Consider the following 19,813-nt stretch of genomic DNA (forward strand, 5'->3'; position numbering starts at 1 on the left):
GCTAGGGTAATTGCTGGTGATATGGGCAGTTAAGCACCTAGCCTACTCAAACCAGCATCAGGGACCCATGCCAACAACAGGCAGGGTTCTATATGCTCTATTGGCCTGTGGTTGCCTACCAAACAGCTCAGTAGCCCCAGGTTAATAAGCTTCTGGTCAGCTGCTGTCCAGATGCCCAGCCTGGGTTACCTGAAACACCTATGTTGATTGAAAGCTCGATATAAAACCAATTAACCTGTCAAACATGAACAAAGGATTCCTACACTGAATACAGGTTAAATGACAGGATGCATTTTGGAAATCTATGAGATAATGGTAAGGAGTGGACTGGAAATCCTGTGTATCCACGAGATAAGGTGGAAGGGCAGTGCAGTAAAACCACTTGTCTAACTAGAGTCTACTACTCAGAGTGAGGACAGATTTGAAATGGTGTGAGAACTGTGGTGAAGGAATAATCTTTTGAACAGAGTAAAAGAACTCTCTTCATAATTAGTGACAGCATCATGGCAGTCAAGACTCCAGTGTAAAGGTAGGGCAGTATTCATAATCTCAGCCTATATTCCGCAGCAGGGCTGCGAAGCTGAGGTAAAGAGTGCATTCAGGTGGCAGTTGCAGGATCTACTAGATAAAGCAGGACAAAATAGTTGGCATTGATAATAGGGAATCTGAATGTTCATATCAAGATGGACATAACAGGATATGAGGGCTGCCTGGGTCCATACTGCTGGGGGAACGAGATTAAAGGAGAGGTCATTCTACATTTATGCCTGACAAATGACTTGATGGTGGCCAAAAATTGTTCATCGAAAGAGAGTCACAAGATCACATAAAACAGTGGCCAATATGCAACTCCAGCTGAAATTCTCCTGGAAAGGGCAGTAAGCTAGAATCAGAAATTGCAAGGTCACAACCAGTAAAACAGGTGCCACATAGCATAAAATCACTGCTAGTCACAATCAGCTGCATGCAGTGGACAGAGAAGACTAAAGTCAACAGAGACATAGACCTGAAAGTTGACTGGAGAGAAAGCAGAAGAGTTCAAGGAATTACTCATGGCTTTAGCACCTCAGGAAGAGGAAATAGGTGGAGGTGAAGAAGAATGGCAGCTCCTCAAAACAGCATGTGTGAGGACTACAGAACAGATATGTGGTGTGGTCAAGCCAGGTATGAATTTAAGGTACACAATGAAAGTTGGTGGTGGAATGCAGAAGTCACCAAAAGAAAGAAGAACTGCAGGAAAATGTAGGAGACAGAAAAGACAGACCAGGCTGAGAAGGAATACTGGTTGGCTAAAAAAGAGGCTAAGAAAATAGTGGCAATAGCAAAGAGCAAAATATCAGAGGCATTCTACCTGCTTCTGGAAAGTGACTGCAGATGGCACAAAGAAACTATCAGGATGCAAGGGTCCAAGACAGAAAGATAAAGAAGACGGCCAGACATCATTCATACAGGGACGCCACGTACAACTTGCTCACCAATCCATAGGACATCAAAGGCAGACGGAAGGAATACTTCTAGCAGCTTTTGAATGAAAAAAATCAAACAAACTATACTGCCCCCATACAAAGCCTACAATGACAGAGAAAGAAGAGCCCACCTCTAGAAGAAGTAAGAACATCCCTGGGAAAGCAGGAGACTCAAAAGAGGTCATGGCTGATATGATCAAGGTGTTGGGTAAGCTAAAGGAGCTACTAAGGGTATTCATAGAAGTAAGGAGAGAACAGCATATCCAAGATGACTGGTTAATAAGCATTTCTGTACCAGTGTACATGACCAAAGGGCACAATCACAACTGTGGGCAGCATAGTCCTATCAAACTCTTGTCACACTGAAAAAGTGCTGGAGAAGGTGACTAATAACGGAATATGAAGAGCAGAAGAAAGGAGGATGGGAGATGAGCATTTCAGATTCAGATCAGGACACAGTCCAACTGACCCGATGTCTGCAGTGAAACAAATAGTGGAGAAGAAGGTAAAGATGAGAAAACAGTCCAACTGGGCATTCCTAGACTTGGTGAAAACATATGACAAGGTCCCTAGGAAGATAATTTGGGCAGTTCTACAGTGATTTGAAATCCCAGAAACATTGGTGGAATTAGTGCAGGCTATGAGCAAGGATCTAGTGATACAAATACAAGCAACGTCTGAAGTCACAAAGGAGTTCCCAGGGGGGGAGTGGGGGTGCATCCCACTGCTGCTGGACTACATTAGTAAACAGGTTGAAGGGGACAGTTCAACAAAGCTGGTATATGCAGATGATGTGGCATTACAAACAGTCTCTGAACAAGAATGTCAGCAAATGATAGGGGAATGCAATGCAAAACTGAATGCACAGGGGATGAAACGATGTATATACAAGACAGTTGTTATGACAGCAAACAGGGAAATCAGAAATGGCTGAAAACAGAGAGAAGGGAAGATAGTGGAACATGTTACCAGCTTCAAGTATTTGGGAAAGGTGCTTTAATGAGCAAAGTCTGAATAAAAAGGTCAAAGATAGAATCTGAGGGTCTGTAGAAAATTGGAAGAGTGTTTTAAGAGTAGTATGTGTGACAGAAGAATGCCAAAGACATTGAAAAGTAAGATGCACAAAACAGTGGTGTAACAATTTTTTCTGCACTGTGCAGAAACATGGATGGTGAAGGCAGAACCACTGAAGAAGCTACAGCTGATATAGCTGAAGTGCCTCAGACAGGTAGAAGGATGCTAACTGTGGGGCAGACAAAGAAATAATATGTTAGAGAGAACATATTACAGTGGTTCTGGCACATGTGCACGAAAGCACTATATGATTTGAAGATGATTTGGGAGAGACAGGAATAAGGCAAGAGGAAACAAGAACATCCAGTAAAGAGATAGATGGATTGTGTGAGAGAAGATTTGCGACAGGTATGACCCACCGAAAAAAAGGAGGAGAGTGGCAATGAATTGAGACATGTAGCAACAACTTACACAGCATGCAGACCCTATGTACAAAACTGGAAAAAGAGGGGTGACTATGACTAATGAATTCATGGTCAAAAAGCAACACACAGATGAATTGCTGTAGCTTGTAGGCTACTGAGTATAGGAAGAATTATGCTAATCTATCTAGATAACTAAAATATTTAAGGCATTTAATTTTCCTGGTTAGAAATCTTTAGAGCCCTTCCAGTTGAGCAATATGCTTTGATTTCTATACACAAAAGGGAGCATTATATCCAATGATGGGTCTGATAATGGAAGACTACAGTGGTGGGATAACTTCTTTGGATCTTAAAGATTTTCACTTAGAAACTAACTAGAAACTAACTAGGACAGATGGAATAATTTCACAACTATGGTAGCAACATCATGACCAAATGAGAAACCTGTCCACAAAAGAACCAGGGTCTCTTGATACAGTGTCTGTAAAGAGGAATACCATTTATAACACGAAGAGGCAGCAGCTTTTTTTTTTTTTTGCATTTAGTTTAAGATCATTCTAGTATACCAGGTATATGCATATTCTCGCCCCTGCTTGAGCAGTTTAGTATCGGTGGATAAGTGGATAACAGTGCCCAGCTTGTAGTCATCAGCAAGCTGTCAACAACATTTCTTGGATACTGGCTTGGATGTCTGAAAAATAAAAGTGAAACAGGAGATGGCCCAGCACTGACTATACCCCACTTGCTATGATTTTATATTCAATATACAAATATAAAGGCATTTAACTTGAAGGAAGGCCTGAAGTTTAAACATATTTCTATTTAGCATGAAGTAATGTCAGAATGATGGTGTCTGAATCGGAGTTTAAGTTAGCTATGTATTGAGGTTTGATAAGGAGACTCTGCTTAAAAAAAGCACTATGGGGGGAGAAAAGGCTTTTGCACATATGTGGAAGCCCAAATAAGAATAGTGTAAGCCATCCTTAATGAAATAGGAAGCCTTATCTACCATCTCATCCCAGGTTGACTCATACTGTTTCTCCTTAGAATCAACTACTTAACCAAGTGTTAAAGCCAATTATCTCGATTCGATGTATTTTGGGGTAAGTAAGCACACAGCTTCACACAAGGCCAGCTAGAAGCCTACTTCTACAACTACAAAACCTTTGATCAATTATTTTGCCACCGGCCCATTTTTTCTTATAAATTCAAGTATTTTGATACTAATCTGAAAGTGAGAAGCTACTAGTCTTGGCACTAATTTCATTTCTAGAAATCCTAATTAAATACCTTGTCTTAGGTATCTAGGCATCAGTATCAGTCAGGCCAAGATATTCCTCAAGACCAATGTCCTTCCTGCCTCTACCACGTGAATGGTAAGTTTCATCATGTCTCTCCGTGTGCCCCTCTTGGTGAACCTTGCAGTTCATTCACTCCCAAATGAGCCACCACTAGGTCATAGACATAGCTTTCTAGTTTAAGGGGAACCTTAGGGCCCTGAGATCATAAAGCAGATCACAGTCACTCTGTTCTTGCCCAGTCTGGCAAGTGTGGAAACTGTATACTTACCTACAGAGTCACCTATAATTAAAACACTTCCCTTTGTTGAAGCAGACTGAGAGAGCCGTATAGGCTTAGGCCTGCTTTCCTGGTGACTCCTAGGTAAGCTGTGTGGATTTGCAATATGTTTGAGTGAAGCATGAGTAGGGGTGTGTGTGCGCGTGTGTGTGTGTGTGTGTGTGTGTGTGTGTGTGTGTGTGTGTGTGTGTGTGTGTGTGTGAAGCATGAGTAGGGGTGTGTGTGCGCGCATGTGTGTGCGTGTGTGGTCTTACCTGCTGAAAGCTGGGATCTTTTACAGTTTGTTCTAATGGGCTTTGCCAATTTTTTCTTTACAACCTCAGCATACATTACGGGCCTGGTAGTGTGTTGTGTGTGATGTGGTGTTATGGAGATATGACACCTACCAATAGAGGGCTTATGCGAGAGGTTTTCTTACAGGTTTCTTAAATATTTACATCTCTTGCAGGTTATATTATCAGTTGGTAGTAGCAATGAACAGCTGGCAAGCATACAGCTGTTCCTACACTTCTTAGAACAGCTAACAGGATAAGACTGGCCACAGATGGTGTGATAGCACATGGCTGAGGTGTGCTCCAGAGGGTGAAGGACTAGGGCTGGTTGTAGTACTCAGCAGATGAAGGGGAAACCACTTGCACAGAATCTGAAGATTTATGGATGAAGTACTTAGGATGATGCTCTAAAGTTGGATTAGATCGTAACTAATATGCCAGTATTTAGTGAAAAGACAATTAGGTTTGCCAAGAATGATAACTACTGGTAATCTGACTACTGACTACTACTTTTTTACTATTAGTGCTAGTTTCAGTGCTTACCCACAGCTAGGAATAAATGTCCCTTTACTTCTTCTCTCACAAAAAACAAAGCAGTAGCACTAACCCCAAGCTTGTTCCCGAGAAGCAGGTCACAGGCTCATCAGCAATCAGTAGTCCTGTTGCAGGACAGCAGTTCAGCACAATAGTCAGCCAAGCTGCACAACCATCCGAAATTAAAACTGAACAGGATTCCACCAAAATGGCAGCCAGACTTCCCAGGGAAGTCTCACACACTCACACACATACACACACACGTGCACACACAATGCCCAATCACAGATAGTCATGAACCTTTGACCCTCTGCTGCGTCTCTAACTATGAGCAAAACTAATCTCACTCTACCTCCTAGCAAGCAGTGCTTGTACTTTCCAGTGATTGCTAATATTAGGAATGCGAAGAAATAATGTCCCTCTGCAACTTCTCTCACTAGAAAAACAACGGAAGCATTAATCCCAAAATAATTCTCAGGAAGTGATATGTAGGTTCTCCAGTGACTGGCAGTCTTAACCTACATGTTAACAATTTTAAAAGCAAAATGGAAAAAGGGTTAATACTCTAGGTATTATGGTTTGCACAAAGAGCATGGGAAGACCTGAAAGAAGAGGGCAACTCAAACTTTAATAGTCTAAGGGGAAGGCCTTTATGGGTTCATCTTCTAGTGTTCACTAGTATGAGCAAATGAGATGAGACTGGATGAGGTTTCAAGTCAAATTTACACTACAGATGGGTAATTCAAAAGTCACAGTTGAAAATCATACTGGAGACCGGATGAGTGGGAAGAAGTCCAAAATATTCACATAGCAGCAGACTCAGTGTATTAACAGCTCGTCGAGATTAAATGTTTTACTGTTCTGCTTACCTTAAATAAAAGAAAATTCAACTTCTCAGCTCCTCTAACAAATCAGACAGATTTAATCCATTTGCAGACAGAGAACTGAAAACGCATCTCAGTTAACTGGCCCTAACCAAAAAGTTTTAAAACTCCAAGAAAAACGTGAAAGCAAAACAAAAAATAAAATACAACTGCTGCAATAAAAATAAAAGAGTTAAAGACAAGAAGCAATACAAATAAGCAAACCTTAAATGAAAGATTTCAAAATAGCCAAACAGCAGCAACGCCCTTCCAAAGATAAACCCTTTTCCTGTTCTGCTCACCTTGAATAAAAACATACTTCTAAACGATTCCCTCAAATTAGTTATATTTTAAGCAGCAGTCTCAAAGCACTGGGCTCTCCCAAGGATTAAACCTTTTCCTGTGTTTTTTTACAGTAAAAAAAAAAATCTTGGCTCCTGCCTCAAATTAGCTAGACTTAAAGCCCTTTACAGTCAGGGACTGGAAAACTTGTTAACTGGCCCTATCAGAGATGGCTCATGATACTTGCTGTGGGGATTAATCACCTCCCAGAAATGAAAACAAAGAAACTGAAGTTTATTTTTTAAATTTTAATTTTACAGTTATCGGAACTTGCAAAGCTCCAAGACCTTACGAGGTGCCTTTAAAAAAAAAAAAGAGAGATTGGCTTACTCTGTCTGGCAGTTTTTAAAACAGTTCGACCCTACAACTACTACTACTACACCATACTGGGAATAAGATATTTACGCTTTATTACAGTACTTCCTGCCTTCGGTAGATGGCAGAAGTTTCACTAAAAAGCAACTCATTGAGCTGCTGAATGAAGAAACTAAGAGCCAGGCTGCCTCAGGTGGCTGGACCACATTGAGGAAGCCTGAGAGTGAAAGTAAAAAATTAAACTGATTGCAAAGAAATATCACCATGGGAGCAATTTTTTCACAGTTTCTTCACTGCTAATCCTTCAAGTGCCAGTTACTTTTTTTTTTTTTTTTTAGAAAGTAAGCATTTTAAGTGAGCGGCTATATCTGTATGTAGTATGTGTGTGTGTGTGTGTGTGTGTGTGTGTGGGGGGGGGGGAGTATATATTATTTATTTATTTGGCATTTGTTAACTGGGTTAGTCCAACTGAGACAGGGCTCCATTTTCAGTGGAGACCCGATGAGAAAAGCTCCAGAAATATTACATATTTTTACAATAAAAATCAAATCAAAAATAAAAAAAAAATAAAAAATTAAAACCACCATGAAACATAATAAGAACAGTTAGAGAATATCTGTACATAGAGTAGGTTAAATTGACAGGTCCAGAGAATATCACACATGAAGATAAAGCATTAAATCAATTTTTTTTAAAAATAAAGATATATATGAATATATATGCTATGGAAGTGAGGGGAGAGGGAGGTATAAAGGCATATGAGGCAAGTACAAAGAAGTAGAGTAGAATGGGGAAAAGGAGTTAAAGTTGAGAAGAGAAGAGGCGACCCTCTGCAAGTTTTCCAAAACTTTTCTCTTCATTTAGTAGCATTCCAGAAGCTGCTGTAAATGACAGACAGTGATGTATTACAGCCTACAGCATACCACTGTACTGTTGGACAAAGTAGAAGGGGCACATAATATGTTGCTCAGCTTTGGAAATGTACTGTCCTCACTACCATTTCAATTTAATGGTGGCCTACATACTACTGAAGATAAAAATGTTGAAATCAAGTAAAAAAATATTCTGAACTGTCCCTGTTTTCACAGAATATCTTTAATTTTACCTGGTGTTTTGGTTTGTTCCTTGAAAAGATTGCCCTTTTTAACATTGTTGGCACTAACTATTAACAATCAATTGAGCTTTAGACAAAGCAATCTAATGCAAAGCCTGTTATTCTAGCAACTTTTTTATACAAGGACAAATATGTCCCTGATTTTTGTTTTCTATTTAACTGTTGTGCTAAGAGCTTGAACAGCATGTAGAAGCAATGGGGGGGGGCTATGGATTCTGTCCACAGGAAGTTGAGAACATACATTCCTATGTGTCAATTTATTTACTGATCTGATCACAGTCAAATCTCTGGGGAGTACAGTTAGACAACTGACTGTAACTGATGGTGGTCTCATTCTGTGTGTCTGTTATGTGTGCGTGTGTGTATGTTATATATATATATATATATATATATATATATATATATATATATATACATACACATACATATATATATACATATATATATATATATAAATATATATATATATATATATATATATATACATACATATATATGGTTTACTATTAAAATCTAGAAGTGCAGGTGATCGAACGGCATGTGGTAGAAAGAACCATTTCCAAGAGGCACAATGTCGAACCAGACTACTAGGAATTCACAATAACGAATGTGAAGCATCATTTGGTAGTCTGAGTTCAGTATTGTGAATGGTGATCGCGGTACAGTGAGGAACAGGGAATTTACCTTTTCCTCACTTTAGTGCAATCTCAGAGTCGGTATATATAATTTGTAGGGAGTGTGGGGGGCACAGGGGGGCTTGCCCCCCTGCAAAACAGTAAAAACTTGTGCCATTGACGTGAAAGTCTAACAGCAAGTTACACTGAATAGCCTGGGTGACTGATGTCACCTGAAGCTATTTCAAACTACGTGGAATGTGGACATATAACAACTAATGTTCGACAGTGCAGGAAATGGGATTACGTTTCCGATGTTAAGAAATGCCACTCTTCATTTCAATAGTATACGTATATATATGACAAATGACAACAATAATTTGACTTATTTTAATGTTATTCCTATCACATAGCAATTGAAGCAAAACTGAATGCCAGATCCCACAGAAAAGCAGATGAGGTCAGAACTGGGTTAAGAAAATTAGATAAACCTTCTACAGTCTTGTTCTCAAGATGTAGAATTAGAGGAACTAAGCATAAGCATACAAAAGTAAAAAAAAAATCCATGGATGGAGCAATGTAGCTCTGAAGACACCTTACTTCATCTGAATCAGGAAAAAAGACATTTTGCATTGGGAACTTGTGGGTGATATAAAGAAATTTCTTGCTAGCCACTACATATACCAACAAATGTTGATGTTAGAACTGGAAAAGCAAGACAGGATGACCAAAAGAGAGGACTTGTATCCAAGTCTGCTGTTTCTCAGAATATTCCCTAGTGTCTGAAGTATGGCCATCTCTGAGCTGGGTACATATTAGTTCACAGGGTATGGGGGTTAACCTCGCACATTGATTGGGGGAAGTTTGGGGAACAAAAACAGCTTTAAAGGGGAAAAGCGATGTTTGACATTTACTGTTCTCGTAAATTCTGGGTCTTTTTTCATAATTCTGGGGCTTGCAATTATAAGTTTCAGAATTATAACAGGAAGCCAATTACAATATGGCATCCTTCCAAAGGATAGCTTGAATTATCTTGAGACTAAGTGACCCTAAATAAAGTGAGAAAAAGATCTGTGCCCATTTTATTTGCTTAAGAACTCAGGAATATCAGAAAATGAACAGCTAACAGGAACAACCTTCAAAAGAAATGACCTCACCACTTCTGTGAAAATGGACTCCAACTGCCATTTTTCTTTTTGATATACCAGATAACTTCTACACTGTCGGACTACATGATAATTCTGCTGGCAAGGAACTGGGATATGCTTATAAACCTAAGGGTATGGCTTTCATGCACCAGAACAACTTCAACCACATCAGTGGAAAACCACAACATTTGGTTATGCTCAGTCCTAAAAGAACATACATTCTGAAGTGAAAGCCTGAAAGGTCACAAGCACTGTGGAGTGGTAAGGACAGGAAAAGCAAACGTTGAAAGGAGTGCAAAGGACTACCAAACATTAGTTATCACCAATGTACTGGTGAGACCCCTCCTCCCTTGATCAAAAAATCCAACATATCCCTGCCCTTTGCGTTCTACAGAATTTGCATGTGTAATATGGCACTTGGACACACTTAGCAGCACACTGGCAATTTCGTCTTTCCTGAAAGTTTCTGCCCAAAATAACCAAGTCAATGGAAGGACTTGGAAAAATCCAGTCTTTCTGTCTATAGGTACTACCACATTAGGAAGCCCAGACTAGTCCCTTAGTTCTGGAAGGCATCAAATATCACTCAGGCCTGTTCTGGTACCTGACATGCATCACACAACCACTGATGGGGAGCATAGAATGGTTACCTTGGGGCTTTTTTTTTCCTTTCTGCTAAACCTTTTTTTGAGTATTTCCTTAAATTTATGGTCATCAAAAGTATGGAATGGAAGCAGCCCCTTGTTTCTGGCAATACAAAAAGGTTTTCACAGATGCCTCCAATTCCCCATACATGCTTTAAATGTCACACAGCTTTCTTTTGGAATTTTCTGATTGTGGCACCTCAGCAATGGAAAAGACTGATCTCTGTGTATCAGATGAAGGGGTTACAGTTTCACTAACGGCTCTAGCTGGAGCCTGGAAGGCAACTTATATGTGCTGAAATATAAGATTACTTGCGGCAAGATGAATCGCTGAAAGTGAGAAGCCTGCAGGCTGGACACCTAGTACAAAAGTGATTTAAGATACAGTTGAACTATTTATGTAAAAAATACCACAAGGGTGCTCTGTCACTGATACTGAAAAGTTCAATTGAAATGCATGACCTTAGCAACCTGGTTTCAACAAGCATTCAAGGCAGCTGGCCAGCTGAATTATATCAGAGCAATAGCAGGCCAAGTTACCTATTTTAGAGGAAGGCATGGGAACCAGTCATTGCAGGACTGCCTTCCAGTGGGGACCAAAAAGATGATCAATGGAAGTGTAAACATTTTAGGGGTGTAGCTGGGCAATGGATCAATCGTGTACCTTGTCACAACAGGAAGATGTTTTTGTCTGCCTATAGCTGCTAGTAGAGATGAGAATATATTATGGCCTAGCCACAACAGTATGGGAAACAGACAACTTCCCTTTCAGAGGAACGTGTGCATGTGATGTACATGAGCAAAGACCACACTGACAACACTGCACATTCTGTATGAGGATGGGGAAATGGGTAGACACGAGAACCAGGAAAACAACTATCTGTTCACAGGATGGTGCTGTACCAGGATGTCCTGACCAAATTTGTGTCTACTCTGTCATGACAACACTACAGCTGCTGCTGTAATCTGTGGTGAAAGCAGATCAATCAACAGGGGAGGTGGCATGATATGATGGCAAAGAGACCCTGGGACACCTAGATGGAAGGAGATGAACAAAAAAAAAAAAAAGAAAAACAAAGAAACTAGGGAGACAACCACACATCCTGCACTGAATGCACACATGTATGTTGCATGCACACTACTGTTGCTTGTACAATGGCATCCAAAGGATATGGCTAGGGCACATGATAAAGAAAAACTATGAAACCAACCAAGAAAGATGGTTAAATGGTAACATACTTTTGCTCTAATTACCTGCTGCGGTAGCGTTGTCGCCTCACAGTTAGACGTTGCCCGTTCGATTCTCAGAGCATCTTCTGTGCGGCGACATGCGTGAATGGGCATTCCTTCGTTGAAGGTTGTGCATTAGGCCCGGCAAGCCAGTATGTAAAAATCTACTGCCAATCATTAGCGGACCGGAGTTCCGCTGTGGCGACCCCTAACCGGGAAAAGCCGAAAGACACAAACAAACCTGCTAATACAGGATAGGAGAACAAGGGTAAGGCTGCCACCTGTTTTGTTATGAGCAGGGCAATGGGAGCATTTGCATTCCCTGAGAAAATTATAAGGCTGATTAGGAGGATATATAAGGGATTGGAGGCAAAAATTAAAGTGGGTGTGGTTCTCCCTGACAATTTCTGCTTGAGCAGAGAAATCAGGTAGGGGTGTCCTCTTTTCTTTTTGTTATTTGCATTATATTTAGAACCACTGGCAAAGAAAATAAGAGACTCGAAATTCAAGGATATAATTGGTATAGTAGTAAAAAAAAAAGGCTCTATTTGCAGATGACATAATTTTATACCTGACAAAATCAGAAAAGGACTACACAGTGCTGTGGATCATTTTGAGACAGTTTCAAATCCTTTCGGGATACAAAATTAATGAAGCTAAAACAAAGGCAATAGCTGTAAATTATGTACCCACAAACAAAAAGGTTCAGCAATACCCATACTTATGGAGATATGATAAAATGAAGTATTTAGGAGTATGGATTAAACAGGATTCCAGTGTGGCAGCTGAGAATATGTGGGAAGAGACTAAACAAAAGATGATACAAAAACTGAGAAAATGGAGGCTTTGTTATTTGTATATGGATAATAAGACACAAGCAGGTAAAATGTTTTTAGTCCCTTTAGCATTACACACAGATCAGGCATATTTTTATCAACCAGAGGAGAAGTTGTGGATAACAATTAACACAGAGCTGAAGGATTTTATCTGGGAGGGGAAGACGGCAGGAGTCAAATGGGATAAGCAGATTCTTCCAACAGAAAAGGGCAAATTGGGATTACCTGATTTGAAGGTATATTCTAGAGCTACACAGTTAAGGCTCCTATACATAGCACAGGCAGAAACCTAAAATTCAAAGTGGAAAGAGATGGTGATGAATCGGGGGGGGGGGCTCAAGAAACAAAGAGAGACTGGGATTTTGGATGGAGATCTTTATGGAGAATAAGAATAATTGTATAGAATATTGTATTCATAAAGTAGCAGAAAGCATTCTAAGAACTAAAGCAACATGGGAATGAAGGAAGGAGATTCTGCCGATAGTGAAGATTCCAATTAGGGATACAGACACTAGGCAAGAAGGGGATGGAATTTACTGGAGAAAACTGGCAAAGGAACTAAGGTATTGGGAGCAAATAACTAGAGAGGGAAAGGTAATAGAATGGGATGATGCCAAGAATTTATTTGGACTGCAGGTTAGAGATCACTTTCTCTATCGAGGACTGATACCAGAGTATAGGCAAAGAGAAAGAAATAGAGGTGTCCTAAAGGAAAGACCAGCACTGCCAGAGTTTTTAGTAGAATCTAGAACAGAAGCTGTCATTAAAAAAGGAATAATTAGTACAGCATATAAAATATTGCATGATAACTACAAAAAACAATCAGTGGAAGTTAGAAAGGATGGAGAAGAAAGATTGAATAAGGAATTCAAAAAGAAACAATGGGGGGATATATGTATGTCTCACAAAAATGCAACAAAATCTAGAAGATTTAGGATTTTTGGTTGGAAATGTTTACATAGATATTTTTATACCACAGGTAGACTCCAGAGAATTCTTCCTCAGGTAGAGAGGAAATGTTGGAGGTGTGATGGGAAAGAAAGAGGTAATTGGGAACATATTTTTCTGGGAGTGTAATGAGTTGGCAGACTTTAAAGATTCCGTGCAGACTACTCTGTCAGAGATACTTGGTGAGCAAATTTGTGCAACTAGGGAAATGACTTTTGAAAGCTATGACACAGAAGTGGAATTCCCCAGACCTAGTAATGCCTTGCCAAGTCAAATTATGGTGGCTATCAAAAAGCAATTACTAGAAAATGGAAATCGAAGTCTAAACCAACTTATAAGCAGTGAATATAGTAACAGAGCTAAAACAGCTGGAATTGGGATTTTTAGAAATGTGCCGTGCTTCCATTCAAAGACGGTACACTAATTTCATTCAATTATTCTAAAAAACAGATCAGTACATATTACAGTTCAAATACTTACTTTGTTAGAAGGATCCATTTTGCGTGAGCATATTTCAATCTGTCACTATGAAACACAAACTTCTTACCTACCTGGCATAGGTCGGAGTGATGGCATAGATTGTAGGCAGTGTCTGAGAACGTGTTTCCTCAGCAGTGACTTTGTCCTGCAGTTTCTTCAGCTCACTTTGTAGGGATTTCGATTCAGCCTGTAGCTGTGAAATTTTTTTGTCTTTAACATGCACTAGTTCACTTGCAGACTTGAGATGTTGGGTGCAGTCACATGGCTGTCCTGTAATACAATGCAAGCGTTAAGTACATTTAAAGACACAAAAGTAAAGTAATTTAAACACAAGTGCATACAAAATGGCAATCAATAAGTATATGTTTTCAGAAGTAAATTAAAGAACAAACAACATTTTGATATACCAGTTTTAAACGGCACATATAAAAAAATAAAGTAAGGCAAGTATAACCAGATCACCATATGGCTATTTGGAAATTTTCGTAAAAAAACAGGAGAGACTGAGAAGCACCCATTATGAACCAAATTTATCTCCCTGCTACAAGGCAGTCTATAAACCTTCCATTATCTGCAACTATGACAGCAACTTGGTTATCTCTTAAGATTAATATACACTTACCAGCATAACCTGCAGCATACTAGAGAAATACAAATTAAACTTCTGTTATAGAGTGCTTGTTTCCATGCAATGGGAGATAAAAAACTAATTCAGAAATGGAGAAAATCAAACAGAAAAAAAATAAAAATCTGCCTCTCAAAAGTGTGAAAATGAACAGCTTACTTTATGAACTTTTTTATTTAACACCTTTACTAAATTCTCACATTTTGGGCAATGACTTGGATACACATACATTAATAGAAAAGAAAACCCAGTGCAAAGGTTTTCAGTATTTTCATTCATGACATATTTAAGTTTTCTTTTCTTTTATTTTTCTTTTTAATTATGTACACAAACATGACATGAAATACTCAATTTACACTTTTCCTTAAACCTCACTCCTCTTCCCCCTGAGCACTACTTATAGATTCATAGATTAGTACTAGGATAACTGCCCTTGTGAGCCATTTTAAGCCTAGACAATTATCCCTTGTGAGATTCAAACCCTGCACCTCATGTTTGTAAGGCAAACACCTCAAGCATTAAGCCACCCTCCAAACTCTCTCCATGTACTGTTCGCGCCTTCCCTTTTCCAAAGATAATGCCTCCAGCTGTTTTAACTCTCTCACAATATTCAATATTTCAATTATGGTTGCTTTAGATTTAGTTTCATAGTTTAGTACTATGCTATCTGCCCTGGGGCATTTGTAAGCCTAGCCATAGTGATGTGGCTTTTGCCACCCCATGAAATGGTACAAAAATGTACAGAATAAATTTAGAATACTGTGCCTCTGTCTAGTAGTGACACAATGAAGGTCCCCTTATATAATAGAATAGTTTACTGTGCCCCTGTCTAACAGTGACACAGATGTGACCCCTGGGGTAAATTTACGATCTCCCATCCACTCATCAAGATTTCTCTTGAAGAGAGTCAGTGAGAGGCTCTGCCTAATATGAACTGGGATCTTGTTCCAAAGCATGGAAAGCCTCTGGGTTATGAATCTATCCCTCCAGCATGTCCTATTCATACTTGTGCTGAGGTTCAAGTCTTTATCTCTCGTGGTCCTGATGGATTTGGATTTTTTGAGATGGAGCATGTCCATCAGATCCTGATTGGACATGGCCTTGTACATCAGGCAGAATGCTACTGAATAGAGCTGAAGTTTCTTTAGTCTGGCAGAATAAGACATATGTTGGAGACCCTTGATCCTCTTGGTGAGGTACTTTTGTGGTCTCTCCAGCTGTTGTAAATGCCGGGTGAGGTACATACCAAATGGGGCATTGTACTCAATCATGGGTCTGATGAGGGAGGAGTCTAGGGGTACAATGACATCCTTGGACCTGGATGTGAATCCCTTCATGATGAGGTGTGCAAGGTAGAATGTTTTTCTAACCACTTTGGCAACGTGGGTGTCAAATGAGAGGTCGCTGTCGACTTGGGTCCCTAGGTCTCTGATTACTTTTTCCATACTCAGTGGGTTGCTGTCTATGTGATAATTTGTGGGTACTTTGTTTTTCCCAAAGGGGATGACTATACATTTTTTGGCATTTAGTTTAAGGCCGTGACTCCAGCACCAGTTGTCCGTTTCTGTGAGGCCTTTTTGTAGGATGTATGTGTCCGCTGGTGTATCGACTATGGCGCCTAGTTTGCAGTCATCTGTGAACTTTGTCAGCCACAACCCTCCCATGTTTGCTTAAACATCTGAGAAATAAATGCCGAACAAGAGGGGTCCCAGGACAAATCCCTGTGGGACACCACTTGTGACTGGCTTTGAGTCTGACATTGCTCCAGTGATTTTAACTTTATGGGTTCTGTCCTTTAGCCAGTTTGCAACCCATCTAGTGGCATAAGGGTTTACGTTTAAGCTGTTGAGCTTATCTACGATGCCTGAGTGGGGTATTGTGTCGAAGGCCTTAGCCAAGTCCAGGTAGGCTGTATGGACTGCTTTGCCCTCATCAATGGCTCTAGTGACTGTTTCGAAAAAGTCAACCAGGTTCAAAAGGCAGGATCTGCCCGTTACAAAGCCGAAATGGGTGGGGTCAAGTGTCTGTAGGTCCCCTATGTCTCTGTTTATGAGTTCCATAAGGATTCTTTCCATAGCTTTGCAGACCAGGCTGGTTAAGCTTATGGGGCGGTAGTTCCCAGGGTCTGTAGTGGTACCCCCTTTGTGGAGTGGGACCACTGTTGCTGTACGCCAGTGTAAAGGTACATATCCTGTAGTAAGGCTAAGGTTAAACAGCATTTTTATGTGCGGGTTTAGCTCCTCTTGGAGTTCACGTAGCACACAACCCGGGATACCGTCAGGTCCCATTGATGCTGTGTTTTTAGCTTTGTTGAGGGCGGTTCTCACTTGGACATCTGAGATGACAGGGAGATTACATTCAGCTGGGATAAGTATTTCTTCTTCTGGGGGTGAGGGAGGGGAGAAATTTGCACTGAACCGGTCAGCCAGAATGTTGGCAATATCTGTGGGTTCAGTGTATTTTTTGTTGTTGTGAACTAACTCTGAGCATATCTGAGGGTTTCCATGGGGTTTCTAACATAGCTGAAGAAGGCTTTGTGGTTATCTTTAGTGTCCTTAGCGATTTTTCTCTCAAAGTTGGCCTTGGATGTTTTTATGAGAGAACGTAGTTTTCTGCTAATGTTGATCAGAGATGTCTTCCCTTTATGGGATTTTGCTCTGACGTGCAGTAGCTTCCTTCTTTTGTTATACAATTTGTTAATGGCTGAGGTCCACCAGACAGGACGCTTGCCTTTGGTGGAGAGGGACTTGGATTTATTTGGGATTACATGATCCATGCATTCTTGGAGATGTCCATAGAAAGCATTTGAGAAGGATTCGGCATTGTGGGATGTGGTATCCACTGGCCCAGTGGACTTAAAGGATACCATCTCACTCTTAAGAAGAGTGAAGTCTGCTTTTGAGAAGTTTTTCACTGTGGTCTTTTGTGCTGGGGGTGGAGGTGGGATATGTATATCCAGGGTGATTAGTTTGTTGTCAGATCTCACTAGTGAGGGGTATACCTCCGGTGTGGAGCATTTTGTCCCCATGTTTGTGATGATCAGGTCTAGTATATTATCTCCCCTAGTGGGAGAGGTGACTAGTTGTTCCAGTGCATTTGAATTTATGAATTCCAGGAACCTTTGGGCTAGGGTGTTAGGGCTAGAATAATGTACTCAATCTATGTTTGGGTAGTTGAAGTCGCCCAGTATGATGGTATTTTGTGATACATTCATATCCTCCAATGTCTTCAGGAAGGCTAAGTGGGGCTCCTGAGATTGGGAGGGTGGTCTGTAACATGCTACCAGTTGTATAGCAGTTTTGCCTATGGTTAGTTGCACCTGTATGGTCTCTGATGCTTCATGTGTTGCTACTAACCTGGAGGTGTGGGTGTCCTTGATGAATATGGACACTCCCCCTCCCTTTGTGGTTCAGCCCGGGTTTTGGGGCCGAAAAGCATGATACGAGGTATAGCCTGGTAGCGCTGGGGTGCTCTCAGGAGCCTTGAACCAGATTTCAGTTACTGCACAGAAGTCGATGTTCTCCATGCTGAGGAGTGCATAGAGTGCCTGCATCTTGAGATTTAGACTTCTGGCGTTGAGCAGCATTACCCTTATTTTTTTTCCATTTTTGTTTTCTAAGGAGGTGGGTTTGTCTTTTGAGCCTTGCCTAAAAAAGGCACTATGGGGGTGGCAAGAGCCTTAGCCAATATCCAGAAGCCCAGTGGTGACAGGTGTAAGCCATCCCTTGCGAAGCAGCGTGGCTTGTCCAACATGTCATCCCAGGCAGACAGACATTGGATCCCCTTAGAATGACACCAGTACTTAAGCCAATTGTTAAAGCTGATCATCTTGTCTTTGTTTTGTGGCATCATTCTTGGTGAGGGCAAGATGCTGCTCAGGGTCAGGGTCATACCAGCCTGGGCTACATAATCGGAGAGCTCCTCTATGTCTCTTTTCATGTAGTCCAGAGAGGTACGTCTCAGGTCATTCACTCCAGCATGAACAATGACGGAGTCATATTTGTACTTGCTTTGGAGTGACCTGAGTGCGTGTGTTATGTGGCGGATCCTAGCTCCCGATAGGCAGCTCACAGTCACCCTCTCCTTGTTCAGCCTGGTAAGTGGGACATCAGTGTGTCTGACTATAGAGTCACCTATTACTAGTGTATCAGCATGGTGTTTGGCCTTAAGGGCTGTGATTGGTTGACACACTAATTTATTGAAGTATGTGTTGCATGTGTTTTGTTTTGAGGTGGTGGATTTTTGGATGTCTGCTTTGGGAGCCTCTGTTGTTTTGGTAAGTTTTTTATTAGAGCCTCCGAGTATGTCTTTGTGTTTTTATGTGTTTGGTTTGCAGTTGTGGTAGGTCTATGTGAGACTGGGTTTGTTGTGTGTGTGGTTACCATCTCCTACTGTCTGGTCATGCCAGCCCTGAATTGAGAGAGTTCAGCCTCCAGTTTGGCTATATAGTTGCATCTCTTACATGTATTTGTGTTTGTTGGGAGGAGGAGAGGGTTGTCTGTGTACATGAGACAATTGTAGCATTGTCTCAAGATATCCAGATTAACCAGCTGAACTGGAGAGGACGCCAGTAATCTACCACTCGACATGCCAGAACAGTATAAGGGAGTGCTGTGCCTTTAAGGGAAGTGGATATTCACAGGGGTGGTAGGTGGATGTAGTGCTTTACTTGATGCGAGTGCTTACTTAGTAGAGAAGTTTTGAGAACAAGTGCTAGGCTTATAGTATGGCAGTAGTCTGATTATACTAAGAGTAGAGCTTCCTTAAGGGAAAATTTGAAGAGCGGACTTGGCGGAGCCAGAAGAAGTTTAACCTTGTTTAACCGGCTGCACTATCGCACAACAGCGCAAAGCCGTGCAAGCGGATTTTAAACAGGGAACTACAAAAGAGCTAGAAATGGTCCAAAACAACCAATTACTACAGCTCTTGTGCTGAGGTCACTTCCTACAGGGACAGGTAGGCTGCTCAAGGCTCCCCACTCCCACTGGTGAGCAAAGAAACTTCCTTCTATCCAAGTAAGGTAATGGACAACACAGGAACTACACCACAGCCCAGAATACAGCAATGCCTGTAACCTGGTCTAAACTAGTTGAGGAGAGGCGGGAAAACAAGGATTATTTTTTTGTTTTTTTGATAGAAACACACAGAAAATGCAGAAACAGTGATAAATCAGTTACAAAGGCTAGCACACTTTAGTGGGCAGCCTCAACAGTTAAATTAAACAAACAAACAAACAAACTTTCGATCAAATTCGACTAAAAAGTAACTTTAAGTGCAGATTTTAAAATAATGCAGATTTCAATTTTTTGACTACTTACTTTTTTGACAGCTAATAGTATTAAACTTAGAGGTCTTACTATGTGGA

General features: G+C 40.7%; 1 protein-coding gene across 4 annotated transcripts in view; it reads right to left on the minus strand.

Annotated features, from left to right (window-relative positions):
- The window catches only part of B3GAT3 (beta-1,3-glucuronyltransferase 3), a 585,817-nt gene that overhangs the window by 373,498 nt on the left and 192,506 nt on the right, over positions 1-19,813 (minus strand). For all 4 annotated transcript variants that reach the window (XM_044085878.1, XM_044085875.1, XM_044085877.1 and 1 more), the window contains exon 3: positions 13,895-14,093. In XM_044085878.1, coding sequence (XP_043941813.1) covers positions 13,895-14,093 — 199 coding nt within the window. The remainder of the gene's footprint in view (positions 1-13,894; positions 14,094-19,813) is intronic.

This window comes from Protopterus annectens, chromosome 10.part0, assembly GCF_019279795.1.
Source record: "Protopterus annectens isolate FY-2018-M chromosome 10.part0, PAN1.0, whole genome shotgun sequence".
NCBI lineage: Eukaryota > Metazoa > Chordata > Ceratodontiformes > Protopteridae > Protopterus > Protopterus annectens.